The 15,543-nt window shown below is 45.4% G+C and overlaps 1 protein-coding gene across 6 annotated transcripts in view; it reads right to left on the minus strand.

The window, feature by feature from the left end:
• Nucleotides 1–15,543, minus strand: part of TRAK1 (trafficking kinesin protein 1) — a 110,983-nt gene that overhangs the window by 75,650 nt on the left and 19,790 nt on the right. For 5 of the 6 annotated variants that reach the window (XM_033132085.1, XM_033132078.1, XM_033132082.1 and 2 more), the window contains exon 2: nt 4,052–4,246. Coding sequence is in view for 5 of the 6 variants with exons in the window: in XM_033132078.1 (XP_032987969.1) it covers nt 4,052–4,246 (195 nt within the window). In the remaining variant the exon portion in view is untranslated. Of the gene's footprint in view, nt 1–4,051; nt 4,247–13,145; nt 13,268–15,543 lie in introns of those variants that run through there. The other variant, XM_033132079.1, reaches the window with a different exon arrangement.

Below are 15,543 nucleotides of genomic sequence, written 5' to 3' on the forward strand. Positions count from 1 at the left end.
AGGCACTTAATAAATACCTGGCTGATTCATTACAGTAAAAGCAAACAACACAATGGTGTCTCAGAACTCTTATTTGCTTCATAACCTTCTCTTCTCAGGAAAAAGATTGTTCCAGGTAAACTCAGAGGGGAAGCGGTCAGCAGATCACATGCACTGGAGACGGAGAGACTTTTTTGTTTTAATCCACGCTGCTTAACCGAAAAGTTACATAGCTTGGCCCCTGGAAAGGAGGTCAGACCAGAAGGGGTCATAGCCACCTACGCAGCAACAGAGCAACCTTTGGGTCTGGTGTCTGGGGAGTGTTATGTAACTAGCAAGGTCTATAGTCATCTCCACCCGCGATGGGGAAGTGTGACCTACGGACCACAGGATAAAGGCACACGCCACAGGGAAGAAGGAAACCTCATCGTGAAAGTGAGCTGTATCAGGCTGAGTTTCACTTGAGACAGTGACCCTGAATGAAAAAAAAAATGAATTTTGAACATGTTGTACATGTATTTTATAAATAAATAAGCTATTGACATATTCTGAAACCGAGGGTTTGGTTTTCGTTGTTTTTTTTTTTCATTTTTACCAAATGAGTTTTATTTTTAAACTAGAATTTTTTTTCCTCATTTAGCTACTTTGAGAGAGTGGTTAATTTGAGATATGGAGTCAAACCAGACAATCTAGGTTTGAAACTCAGCACCCACCTTGCTAGCTGTGTGACTTTAGGCAGGCTTCTTAACTTCCTGAGCCTCAGTGTGTCCTCATCTGTAGAATGGGGACAGGAAAACTATTTACATCAGAGGTCACTGTCAAAATTAAACAAGAGACATGTAAAGCATTAAAGACAGTGCCGTGCCGGGCACAAAGTAAGCACTAAATGCTGACGACTGTTGGACCCTCTGGTCCTAAATGTCCCACCTTTATGGGTACATTTGCTTTGCGAGTCCTTTTCATTTTTGTGTGTTTCAGACTCATCAGGAGTCAAAAAAATCTACCTGGAAGTAGAAGTATTGAAAATGTTCTGAAAAGATCCTTCTATCACCTGGTAAAGGTAGACACCCAAAGCTTTCTTGCCTCTTCTCAATGAGCCAGGTGAGAGCCAGATTTAAAAGGCAGAGTGTCGTTTCTCCATTCTGGGGGATGACAGGTAGGAGAGGAAGCCGACTGTCATCCTAGCTCTGATTTGTGTGTAACCAGTGTAGATAACCCTCTCATCCAGTGGCCTTCACCTGGAGGCTTATCAGAACCTTCTGGAGCACCCCTTGATCCCCTTCCCACCCACAACAGAGAATCACTGCCCTGGTACATGCAGAAAATAAATCTAAACACGAACAAGGGGTTATATTGTTTTCTCACAACTGATTTAACACACCAGTAAGTCACAGTGCTGTCACAGCATCTTCTGGGTTACATGTAAACAAACGAAACCCCCAAAAGACACCACGCACAGAGCAGGGCTCCCAGCCTGTACCTTCCACCAGCCCCTCAAGCCGTTTGGCAAGGCTCACAGACCCCTCCTCAGAAGAAAGAGGTGAAGACATAAAATACAGAGGAATCAACTGTGTTATAACATAGTTACTAAAACTTGAAAAAAGTCTGATGTAACTACTTCTTTATCAATGCATTAAATGACAAGATCTATCAGCACATCTAATATTGGATGTGGTTTCAAAGCGATGATGAGTAAAGGCGATATTTCAAAGCCTCTGCTTCTACTATAGGCTGACATGAAAATATCCATGATTTCTATTGGTGACAAAGTCACAGATCCTAATACCACGGTGCTTTGTTTTCTACGTTCACAATTAAAGGAAATTCTGCATTTCAGTTAGAAGTTAATGAAAATAAAAATATACTTCTTTTTTTCCTTTTACAAGTTCATAGAACCCCTCATTTTTCTCTACAGACCCTGTGGGGATGGGTCCCAGAACCTCAGTTGGAAAGCCCTGCTCTAGAGGGTGATATATTTAGGTTAAGAGTTAATACCTGATCATTCATTTAATCACTATTTAACAAACACCTATTTGGCTCTAAGCACAAATACCAAGGAGGAAAGTACAGAATTAAGGTAAGATTGGATGCCGCCATGCTTTGACTTTCAAAATCTCTGCTCAATGTTAATTCTGGTTCTTCCCATTTTATTATAAATTGTGTTAGCCACTGCCAAATCCACAAGAGAGGATTTTCTCTCTCTCTTAAATATATATAACTAAGCGCAAAACAAACACACAAAACGAGATGCAATGTCTCTTCAAGTCTACTGTTCAGAAAATTTTAGAAGCTGCAGATCAGTGCTAGGGAATACATACATACCCATGAGTCCTCCACACTTCCAATTCCTCGATAATAACACCAGCCCTGCCCAAACTGCAGACATTTTACAGGGATAAAAATGAGGCAATTCATATAGAAGTTCTCTGGAAACAGTGAAATACTGCTCATGAACGGTGTTCCAATTACACTGTGAACCTTAAGTGACTAATCTGTGTATGGTAAGGGACCCAGGAGCCTCCTGGGGCAGAAATGGCCATGACGGGTCCTGCAGAATCATCAGGAAGAGTAAGTTAACACAAAGAAGTTTCCAGAAGAATAATTCTATTGTGAATTTGACTGTGAAGCAGACTAAAGGAACCAAATATAGAACCTGGTAAAGGTAGACACCCAAAGCTTTGTTGCCTCTTCTCAATGAGCCAGGTGAGAGCCAGATTTAAAAGGCAAAGTAACCAAGAAGGTTACTCCAGACACGGTTTTCCACGCAATACATGTCCTTGGCAGTACAGATACTGTGAGTAAACAAAAGTCACTTGCAAAAAGCTTCCTGTATGCTACGAGACACACCAGAAACTCTGACGCTTCGACTTGAACCTTAGCACAAGTCTAACACTCTTCATATCTGCCTTGGTGTGGATTATGCTATTTTCATTCCTATTGAAACTTATTATCTGCAGTGTTCACAAAGAGGCTGTAGGGATTGTGTTGGGTATAAAAACACAGGTCAATTTAAACAAAATTCCTTTCTTATTAATACCTACTAGAGACAATGTGAAAACAGCCTCAGATACACTCTAAAGGAGAAACCTGTAGTTCTGGCTTGTTTATTATAAAAGCTTTCACAAATTCAAGACAATTAGAGATCAGTCTGTGGAGAAAACAACTACAGAAAAGTCTACAGATGCATTAGAAGCTGGTTTTAAACCAAGTTATCTCCAAGCAGAAGCAGGATTGCTGTACTTTTCTTTGAAGGTGACACAATGACACACAGATATGTAAATGATGTCACTTTGGAAGTGACATCACTAATTTAGACCGGCCCCAGGTTAACTTAAATTTAAAGCCAGGGGTTTCAAAACAAAGGAGAACTGGTATGTCCTACCAATCTCGCTGGGCTGCCATGAATTTCAAAAGAGTAAAATTTGTCTACAAAGGCACCTCTTGAATGAACATCAGAAACATCATTAGTATGAATTTTTTAAATTATCACATTTTTTTCCAAGCCTGAAAAATCAGGTTTCATGCCCTTGTCATCAACCACCTCCTAGTGTATTGCTCACCCTGCCAGGTATCAGCTCTGCAGCTCTCTGGCGTATCTGGCTTACCACTGCAGGGGCATTCTGACTCTCCTGAAGCTTAGTGGGCTTTCACATGGAAATCATCAGCTTTGGTATACATGGCTTGCTATGTCACCTTAATACTGAGCAGCCAAGATGTTCCCAATACCTTTCGTTTAAATGCAAACTCCTTCCCAATAAGAGTTTTTGAAGACTCACATGATACTTTTGGTATGGAGGGAAAATGGGAACATTTTCAAATTCTTCTGCCGAGTTAGGAGAAAGTCGGTTCAAATGGGAATTCGAACCCCACTACTCTAAAATTTCTAATCAGAACACTTAAAATCCAGGCCTTTTATGTGGCTAAATCCTACAGCCATGTTTCCTTAAGCATCTTCCACGGATGGCAGGTCACAAGCCGTGGTAACTAGTACATGACCTCATTTTAAGCCATGGATGGCTGAGAAGGACTGGTCGTCACAGTGCCATCCCCCGACGAGAGGGGAACTACTTACGGAAGTACTTCAGGGTCTCTTCAATTTGCTCGGTTGTGAGGTCAATGTTGGCATCTGGAGAAAGGACGGGTGTGTGGAGCCAGTCGTCGTGGTCATAACCGTAGATGGTATCAGCTCTTAACTTGTAATGGGGCAGCTGCTCCTCCAGCAGGCTAATGATCTCGACTTCTGGAAGATCGGTGCTGTTGCACACGTCTAGAGGAAAGATGATGCAGAAATAAGAGCCCAGATCTGGTTATGTTCTGGCTGCTGCAGGTTAACTAACCTTGCAGCCTATAGCAAGCACGTTTGACTATTTACCCACAGCCCGGAGAGACCAGACGAGGCCATATGAAGGGCCTTATTCTCATCTAATTCTACTCTCAGAATTTAGAATTATGCATGCTTACTGCCAAGATCTACCTGAAACTGTTCCTACTGTCTAGCTGCCCACTTTCTGCAAAGTAATGCCAAAATTCTTGTGTCTTCACCATCTGGGCTACGTCTTTCTTTCCAAACCAGTCTCTGGCCATTTTCACAATCACTTGAGCCAAGCCAGTTATAATGTCACCAATATGCCTAACTTCTTTCTGCCACCCTTTTACCATTCAAGCCATCCCCTCTGCGTAGGATTTTGCTTTCATTTAATGCATTCATTTATCTGTTCGCCCACCTCCATTTCCTTCCTTCCTTTTTTCCTTCCTTCCTTCCACCCACCCATTCATCCATGCACCATCCATCCATCTATCTAAATACATCCTGAGTACCAGAGACACAGGAGACACAACAATGACACAACAGCCATGGTCCTGCCCTTGCAAAGCTTGTATTCTCATGGGGACTTCCAACCAACCGTTAAACCAATAGGTGCCTCTCCATCAAGGCATAGCTTGAATACCACTTCTCCCGACATACTGGTGTTTTGAGCACTCCAAGCAGAATTCATCTGTCTTCCCACTTCTACATAGTCAGCCCTCCATATCTGCTCTTTCAAACAACCATGGATGGAACATATTTGGGGGAAAAAAGTTACGCTGTTGCTGATGTGTACTCTGCAGTTAGGCCTACTCTATGATGGCTGCATCTGTACTGAGTAGGTACAGACCTCTTTTCCTTGTCATTATTCCTTAAACAATACAGTATAACAACTATTTCTATAGCATTTACATTGTATTAGGTATTATAAGTAGTCTAGAGATGATAAAAATATACAGGAGGATGTGTGCAGGTTCTACGCAAATACGACACCATTTTATATAAGGGACTTGAGCATCCGCAGATTTTGGTATCCACGGAACCAATTCAAGGTCCTGGAACCAAGCCCCCGTGGATACCAAGGGATGACAGTATTCACATAGCCTTTTGTCAGAACTTCTATTACTGCAGTTATGAAGTTCTCTCTTCTACGTATTTTAGTACCTGACTCATGTACCTGTGAGATATAAAACATCTCCCGTCACCACGTCATCACGCTCAGCACCACACATCACCACATTCCGTACACGGTGGTCCTTAAGTCCAGCACCCACGCCCTTCACATTTCTAGCCCAGAGACTGTGCCCAGGGGCTGCACGACAGTGCCTATGACGGTGATCCAATCCATACAAAGCACATTAAAGCAGGCATTTAATACAATTGTAAACATGGCAACAGGGCGAAGGTACCCAGGACAAGAACCAATCGTACACCACTTCTCTACCCCCCGGAAGGATGAATTAAATAAATGCTAATGGGTGAGTGTTGATTATCTGTCAACTAATTCTGACATCAGCCACTACATCCGCCCATTTCACAGAAAGTATTTGAGGCCTGACGGGTAAATGGCCCTGTGAGTAGCCATGCTTTTGTCAACCCCAAAATTCCAAGGTGCCAATTGTGCACACAGCTGGACCAGAGAGGAGTCAACTCGGTCTTTTGTTCTAGGAATGAGCCTTCAGTGAGAAAAACTAATCCAAAGAGAAGACTACAATGGGGGTCAGTTCTTCAGAAGGTTGTCACACCAAGTTCCCACCTTGAAGCAGGAAACAAAGGTGGAGGACCAAGGTGGAGGACAGAGGTTGTGAATCAGCCTCCCATCCTTCTCCAAAGTGTTAAGACAGGGCGGAGGAGAAAAACACCCTCAAGATAAATAAAACCCAACAGCGTGGAGAAATAAAGAGGAGATGCTGGCAAGAGATCAAAATTATGAGGTGTTTCTAAAACGTGGAATTTGACATCAAATTAAAGGCCCTGTCCCAAGCACACACAGAAGAAATGATAGGTACAAAGGCTGGGGTTAATCCCAGGGTCCTCCACTCTGCAGCAGAGGGGGAGGGGGTGCACAGCCGCCAGAGGGAGCAGGTGGGGCCTGGGCAGGAATTTGTTGAAGAACAAAGCAGACACTGCAGGGAGGACCTGTCCCTTTGCTCCTCTCTCTGCTGGAACCCAGGCAAAGAAGGCAGCTGGGCAGTGACTGCAGGGCCGCTCACACTCAGGTAGAAAGTGGAGACAGCTGTGCCAGAACAGCTATCCAGAGACTTACGAAGATCCCTGTCTCCTTCACGTGCAATAAGAAGGCCACAGAGCAGGCAAAAAATACAAGGACTCCCAGGTAAAGAGAATGTTCAGTGATTGTAGTCTCCCTTTGGGCTCCTGCCCACTGCGGGCACCTGTGGGCGGCCCCTCCCACTCGTACCAGCCCACACCACCCCTTCTCACTCAATTCCACATGCAAAGCTTCATGGTCGAACATCACGATCAGGGAAATCAGCGTGGTTTTTCAAGTGCTAAGGAAAGAGTTTAAGTAGAAAGTGAAGACATTCTGAATTTTCCTTGGAGCTTGAGGGACGCTACCCTCAAGACAGAAGATACCTCCTATTTTTTCTCATCTCCCAGTAACAACAAACACCAACCAAAAGGTTCAAGATGGGCCCATAATTAAGCAAATATATCTTCCTCTCACAATCAAGTGAACGTAAGCACCCACAAAGCTCATCTCTTACAGCTCTGAAATGGCTGCCACCTGACTGAGGGGACATGGGGTCAAGGAGAAGTGACGCCTAACTGGCAGCACCTCACCACTACCCAGAGATCTGCTCCACAAAAGACAGCGCAGCCTGTCCTAGGCGACCAGGCAGGGGACCAACACATTCCTGCATGTGGCGCCCACACATCAGGCTGGAATCTTCTGGTGTCACTGCTATTTGGTACTGGGGAAGGCAATGCTGTCAAAAAAAAAAAAAAAAAAAAAGAAAGAAAGAAAAAGAAATCCCTTCTAAGAATAACAAGTCACTTGTGAGCACCCTGGCAGCAACTCAAACGCTGAGACCGGACCTGTCCTTCCACGTTTCCAGGGCTGAAGGTCAGCCTATTTACAGTGCGGGTCCTTGTGCCCAAGAGATATCGTTTTCTTTAAAGCATAGGATGACCAGGGAGATAAAGGATCAAAAGGTGAGGCTGTATCAAAATGCCTTTTGTAAAACTCTGTAAATTTGATTTTTCCATAACGTGACCAGCCACGTAAACACCGGCAAGTTTTCCTCTGTTTGGAAGGTCCAGAAAATGAGGGCAAAGGAGAGGAGTATCAGGTCTGCCCAGGGAGCTCTCCTTGACTTTGGCGGCAGGGCCAGAGGCCCCGGCGATCTCGTGTGGAAGGGGACACCACAAATCGCTCATGGAGAAGACACCTCCGAGGCCTGAGGTTGGGTAAACATAATATGAGAGCCTTCGAAAATTCCCCAGGAATGCTTTCCCCACGTCAAGCACCAGGCCAGGTAGCTTCAGAGCTCTGACCCTCCCAACAGCGTGAGGCATAGAAGATATTTGCTCTTTTAGAATACATGAGGAAGCTGAGATTCGCAGGGACTGTGGAATATCTTGCTGCTCAAGGTCATGCAGCTAAATAAGCAGCAGATCCTGTGTGAGAAACCTCAGCGGTCCGACTGAAGTCTGTCTTCCCTCTGCCGTCTGCTGCCCATCTCCCAGGTGGGCACACAACAAAAGTTGGTGAATTCCCAGGATATTCTGAGTGAGAAGTTTCTGTTCTAAACAGGTAGAAGATTTCCTAAGCGCATTAGAGACATTCAATTACACACACTGACAAACGAGGGAGGTGTGAGAAGGATGGTCCCTTCTCGTGCACAGGAAGCAGAGCCAAGAAACGAAGTAACTTGTCTGCAGAACCACAAAGGATCAGGGCCTGAGAGGAAGAGCCCTGCGCCCTCCCACGGAGCTTCCTCAAGCTGATGGTACATATAGAAAGACACTGTGGGCCCAGCCGGGAGGAAAGGAGCCCTTTATGGTCTTCACACTCATCATTTCTCCACAGCTCCAAGTTACGTTATTAAGAAGCTATAAAAAAGGTGTTCTCAGATAAGTCTCAAATGAAGGGTATTAGCTGACTGATTGAACCCAGACCCCAATAGGTCCACGGCTTCTGGCAGATCTGCAGCAACAGCCCAGAACCCACTGACCTCCAGGGGCCCTCAGCCTGTCCAACATCAAAAGACCAGGCTCCCGCAGGCACTCAGGGTGGACTTACCCTCGGCATCTCCCCATTCCCCAATTACTCCAACAGCCCCATGGTTGGGGGCAAGCCACAATGCTGCTGGTCCCTTCTGTGGAAAGATACTTTTTAAATCACTGCCTTGCCCTGCTTTAAAAACCTCCCAGTTCTCTATAAAGTGTTTCATCATTCAGCCCACACCTTTCTAGGCCAGAAGCCATTGGGACAGAGGTCTCCCAATATCCAATTTCTGCTTCGCCCTTTTGGTAATGTAACCTCCGAGGTGTAGCTGAGCACATGGCCACATAACTAAAAACTACATTTCCCTTCTTCCCTTGCAGTAAGGTATGTCCATATGCCTGGTTAATAGGATATCAGCAAAACCTCCAAGTCATGCCCTTTCCAACTGTGGAATCATGGAGAGGGGCAGCTGCTGGAGCCATCTTCAACCGTACAAGAAAAGGCAACACCCGGGAGATGACCAGAGCAACCCTGGGAGCCTGGGACAACCTGGTGGGATAGTATTCCTGGGCCACCTTCCCCTTGGCCTATTAAGAGAAAAATAAATGTCCACCTTATGAAATCCACTGTAGTTTGGTCTCTGTTAAAGCAGCCAAGTCAATATTCAAAGAGCCTTTCTTATCAAGCTCGGCCTCCACTCTTTTCTCCAATACGTTTTCCGTTAGGCCCCCACAACTTCTCACCGTTCTCCAAACATAGTTTTGCAGAAATCTTGGTTTTAACACCATCTGGTCTGGCTGCCTAGAACGCCCTTCACTGCTTAGCAAACTCCCATTTCAAAATATCACTCAAATGTCACTCTGTATTTCAAGCTTCCCTTGCCCTCTGACCTCTGGCTACGTATTTAGTACATGGCTTATTTCACTACCGTCCTAAGTGTTCTCTACCGTCTCTTCTCCACTAAATGAGAGGCCCAGGGAAAGTGCTCTGAATTACCCACCTTTATATCCAGCTGGGCAACAGTAAGTGTCAGTGAGTGTTGCATGAATAATGGAACAAAGGAAGAATCAGCAATGGGTGCAGGGGGGAGGTAGAGCTATCTAGTGTCAAGGTCTTTTTGGTCCCTTCTCAGTGTCACCCTAGGCCTTTGTCCGGCACGGAGGAAAGTCCCGCAGGAAAGTGAAAGTCCCTTAACCACTTAGCAAACACCAATCTGATCCAATGCCCACCATTCTCACGGCACCACTTTGCAAACAGAACATAATGGATCTCTTCACCTCTTGAGAGCTGTAACAATTCCTAGGTTTTCTCCAAGGCATAAGGTTTGGAGTGGGTCCTGCTACCAAGGATGAGAGCTTCATTTAGGGCTGCGTGGGAGGAGCGAGGGGGTGCTCGAGCCTGCTCAGGGTCCGGAAGGTATGGGGCTGTAGGTGCAGCTGTGTCCACTCTCTGCCTGACTTGAGCTAGCATCCATATCCCCAGACAGGGGCTAGAAGGAGGCCCTTCTATCTAAGAATTTGCACTGATGTACAGGTGACATGCCAGCTTCATGAAACCTGCCAGTGCCCAAGGTGATGCTTACATTTTACAGCAGAAATGGTAGCCCTCAATTAGTGTCCATTTAAAAATCAGAGTTTCATGTCGAAATAGAGATTTCTGGCCTCTAGGAAGAAGTAGGCATATCTAGGACCACTCAGTTATAAGCTCTGAGCAGTGGCCGTCCCCTGGATGGGGTGGGGATAGCTCCATTGGGGTTTCTGGGCCTGCTGCCTGCACGGGGCAGCTGGAGGGCTCTGGGCCCAGGAGAGCAGAGACCTGCACGGCTGGCAAGGGGACAGAGTTTACAGGAACGCTGTCTCAGAGGACGGTGTCCTAAAACACCCAGGTGCCAGGAGATCCCGGGAAAAACAGTAGGGGAGAGGGAAGAATCACAAAGGGAGCGAGAGCTGTGCTGGACAAAGAGGAAAACTTAGGGAGAGAAAACTCTGGCAAAAAGCAGAGGAAGAGAGCGGAACAGAAGGACACAGGAAAGGGGGAAGGAAGGAGGAAAATCAGGGAAGACAGAATATGAGGCAAGCCAGCATCACGGCCGCCACCTGCTGGCAGGTGCGAGGCCCTGCGTACTGCACGAGCACCGTTGGAAGAGTTGGGAGAAGGGGACCCGGCTTCATCCACTTGCCCCAGGAAGTCACATCTTCGTCTGTCTGGGACTCAGATTCTTCATTTGCAGAACAATGTGGTCTGGTTGCAGGAAAGCTCTCTTCGTACCCTAAATGTCTCTCAGCGGCCAGGCCAAGGGCTGTGTCTGTGGGCAGCTGCCACTCACAGCACATCTTGCTCCAGAGACGCCCCATGGCCCGAGAGGTGCCAACGTCTTCTGAGAGGCCAGGGATCCATAATTTTACATGAGATTCTCTGATTTTTAAATGTACACTAATTTCGAATTTTTTTTAAAACATCCGAGGGCCAAATTAAACACGTGTGCCTGCAGTGTGCACACTGGGATTTCCCATCCTGGTATCTCCCTCTGGGCCTTGGGAGAATGTTCTAGACTATATTAAAGGTGACAATGAAAGAGCAACAAAAGGAAACTTAACTCCTCAAAAACTGGCCACGTTCCAAAAGCCAGCCTTTCTTCTATTTTTTCCTTCCCGTCCCAACCCGACTCCACTTCTTTACCCAGCAAGTTTCCACCTGGCAACAAGGGCGGTGGGTGAGGAGCAAGACCCCAGGTCTGTGCTTGAGGAAGTTCTGGCTGGAGGTGGCGATCGCAAACCCGCAGCAAGGTTTTAAAGACTTCACAAGACAAGACCCTTCTCCTACTTGGCAAACCATTCTGTACAGACTTGGAAACAATTCCTTTTGGGAGAAATTATCAGATAAAAGGGCACAGGCTGAAAGACTCACACATAGACCATACTCGTGATGGAGACACACGTGATGCTTTGTAACTGGTGCCTGACAGACAGCCTTCCAGAAAATTCCGCCTTGTCACAGGGTCACATAATTTAGGGCCTGACCTAAGCATCATCAAGGAACTCAGTGTCAGTAAATACTCTACGCCCCAAAAGTTGTGATTTCACAAACTGCAAAGGGACGGTTAGAGGTAAAAATCACTGGCTCATCCACCTCATTTAATGGAAGAGGACACTACTCGGAGAGGGTAAGGAGGTGGCCAAATGTCACGCGGCGGCCAGCAACAGATTCAGGACTGGTGCACAGCCCACCGTGTAGCCCGCCACATGAGGGGCCTCAGGGAGTAGCCATGCTTCCCTGGATGCTGACTCCTTCTCCACTGTTTACCCAGCACCCTGCATGGTGACCAGTAAGTGCTCGATAAATGTTTGCTGAATGATGTAATGCGTTTGAATCTATTCCTGCATTTCATGACTCCCACAAACCAGCAGAGCAAGCATTTTATAATCGAGGAAACCAAGGTCCCAAAGATTATGTGAGGAGCCCAGGTCACTCCACTAGAAAGTGGTTGAGCTGGACCCCACACCTGCCCACTTCTTCCCAAACCCCTAGGGGAGGAACCTGCAAGAAAGCATTGCTCCTCCTCCCTTCACTAATTTGCAGGCATTTCAGCAGAACGGAGGACCCTCCCCAGGATGGGGCATGGGGGTGATGGTGCCATCAGGCAGGCACCAGCACACTGCAAACCCTGGCTTCTCTAAGAGGCGTCTCTCAATGGCTCCTGAAGCTCCACTCAGACCTCCTGAATCAGGATCTGTGCAGGGGGGACCCAGGAACTGCCTTTTGTATCCAGTCTTCCAAGGGGTACTTGCACACCAACATTTGAGAGTTGACCATTAGCCCCTGAGATTTTAATTAACTAAATTTGGTTTTGTAATAAAAAATCAGTAAGGCATATGACTCAACACTGAAACAGTATGAAAGGGCGAGGTGGTCTCCCCACCAGCTCCCCTACCACACCTCCGCCCTCTCCCTACTTCCTTCCACACAAGACTTCTCAGACTCCTCAGAGCTGGTTTGAGCCCACAGCTGAGCCAGCCTGCTTCCAACCCTTCCATTTACAGAAAGGGAAACTGAAGCCCTGCGAGGTTCAGGACATGGGTGAGGTCTCACAGCTAGGCACTGGCAGGACTAGACGTCAGGACTCCCTCCCATCCCATGTCCGTGCCATGGGCTCAGCTCCTCATGTACCACCGCCCAACTCACATTCCAGCCCCAAAGGGATAGGCTCAGTCTCTTTTCTCTCATTTTCTGCCTTGCCCCTGCCCCATCTCTGGGCCAGGGACCCATCATTTGCTGTAAGCAGTAAATGGGGGTGGGGGTGGGGGGTCAGGAGGGTATCCAGGAAAGGGAAGGCAAGCAGAGAAACCCGCATGGAACAGGAAAGAAAAGGCCAACAAAACTACATCTCAGAGACAGAAACAAAAGCTGACACTGGGGAGTTCTCTGCAATGGCTGTGGCCATAATTGCCACCAGAAGTGACTCTCCCTAAAAAAAAGGATAAACAATTACACGGGTTCAATTCCACGGAGGCTGTGTCAGGTTCTGAGCTATCCCTTAATCACACATGAACACCAGTTCCAAAGATACATACCCCAACGAGTTCTAATCATACATACCCCGATGAGTTCTAATCATACATACCCCGACAAGTTCCAATCATACATACCCCGATGAGTTCCAATCATACATACCCTGACAAATTCCAATCATATGTACCCTGACAGGAGCACTGGAGTGCAGACGGCCACACCGCTCAACGGACCTGTTTTCTGAACAGTCCCCGAGGTGAGGCTAAAGTGCAAGCTTGTGCAACGGAATGTGGCAGAGTGCACCCGGACTCGCCAGTGTGTTGTGCAATACGAGAGGGCAAGAAGAGGCGGGACAAGGCAAAGAAGGAAAGATCTTGTTCTGGAGGCCCCCAAATGCCAAAACCAAACTCAGCATCTTTCCGAAATAGTGACTCCCACTGGCTTTGTATAGAAATTCAACAAAGCAGATGATATTACGTTACAGGTTAGATGGATTCTAATGCTAAGACATGCAGCTAGAACTGTACAGGTATTTTATTTTATTTAAAAAGTATCATGTAATGGGTGTAAGTCCAGCCCAAAGCTGAACCTCCAGAAAAATGCTCAAAAAACGGGAAGTGTTACTGTTTGTTTGAATTTTTCTTACCTTAGAAAGATACACAGAAAATATACTTAGGTTTTCCAACTTTCTTGATAATTTCTATTTAAAGTGTGTATGCTATATCTTATAATTATTAAGTTACCAGGGGGAATTTAATAATTATGCATAATAATAATAGTTTTAATAAATAGTTCTAATAATAATAGTTTTAATAGAATTTAATAATTATGCGTAATAATCACAATAGTTTTACATAAAACTAGCCATTGTCAGTATGACTGTAATTGAAATGCTCACAGCTGAATTAAGTGTTTAGACAGATGGAGCTGCTGTCAATTGGAACACTTGCTGTAAACAGTGTGACAGCATGTTTGGAGAACCAAAACTTGGTCGTGACCCTCAAACCAGCAATCTCACACATGGGATTAAATCTAAGAAAGGAATCCCATAAGCATGTTTATAGTGCCTCCGATAAAGGTAAAAACATGTATAACCAGGTTCCTGAAAAAGTTAAACACATAATTACCTTATGGATCCAGCAATCCCACTTCTGGGTACATATCCAAAAGAAATAAATGCAGGGACTTGAACAAATATTTGTATACCCTTGCATCAGTCACCATAGCCAAAGGCAGACGCAACCAAAGTGTCCAATAATGGATGAATGGATAACACAATACAGAATGTACATACAATGCAATGGGATTCAGCCCTAAAAAAGGAAGGAAATTCTGACTCATGCTACAACATTCGGACACATGCTACAACATGGATGAACGTAAGTGAAATAACCCAGTCAGAAAAGGACAAACACTGTATGATTCTTCTTATACGAGGTTCCTAGAATAGCCAGAATCATAGAGACAGAAAATAGAATGGTGGTTGCCAGGCCCTGGAGACAGGAAGGAATGGGGAGTTAGTGTTTAAAGTACACATTGCTTCAGTTGGGGAAGATGAAAAAGTTCTGGGGATGGATGGAGATGATATTTGCACATCAATGGGAATGGACTTCATGTCACAGAACTGTACACTTAAAATGGCTAAAATGGTAAATTTTATGTTATGTATATTTTACCACAATTTTTTAAAAGAAATAAAAGATGGTCATTGCATTAGGGATTTCCTTTCATCTCTCAGACTGGGGGACTTGGGCATGTTGGGAGCAAGAAACGAAGATATATATTGGAGTAAACGTTTAAGAATATTCAGAGGAATCAAACACACCGTCAAGACAGTGGCTAATGCCAGGAGGGAAGAGAGCAGAGGAGACGGAAGGGCTGAGCTGAACAATGACGTCCATTTGTCTTGGTTTGCCCAAGACAGTGTCAGTTCATGCCTGTTGTTCCAGTGTAATTTTTAATATTATCGTTTGTTACTCTCAAATGCATCCCTTCTGGGGAACAGTTTCACCGTTCCTCAATAGGTTAAACACAAGATCACTACATGACCTTGCAATTATACTCCTGGGTTTATACCCAAAAGGACTGAAAGCAGGTGTCCGAATAAAAAACTTGTACACAAATGTTCATCGCAACACTAGTCACAGTAGCCAAATGTGGAAACAACCCAAATGCTCATCAACAGATGGATGGATAAAGAAAATGTGGTCTATCCATACCATGGAATATTATTCAGCCATAAAAAGGAATGAACCACTGACACATGCTGAAACATCAATGAACACAGAAAACGTCATGCTAAGTGAAAGAAGCCACACAACAGACCACATAGTGTATGATTCCATTTATGTGAAATGTCCACAACAGGCAAATCCATAGAGATACAAAGTAGATTTGTGGTTGCCAGGATCAAAGAGGAGGGAGGACTGGGGAATGAGTGCTGACAGGTACGGAGTTTTCTTTTGGGGTGATGAAAATGGTCTGGAACTAGATAATGATGATGCTTGCACGCATCTTAATATATTAAATGCCACTGATCTATACTTTTAAATGGTTAAAT

This window comes from Rhinolophus ferrumequinum, chromosome 17, assembly GCF_004115265.2.
Source record: "Rhinolophus ferrumequinum isolate MPI-CBG mRhiFer1 chromosome 17, mRhiFer1_v1.p, whole genome shotgun sequence".
NCBI classification, from domain to species: domain Eukaryota; kingdom Metazoa; phylum Chordata; class Mammalia; order Chiroptera; family Rhinolophidae; genus Rhinolophus; species Rhinolophus ferrumequinum.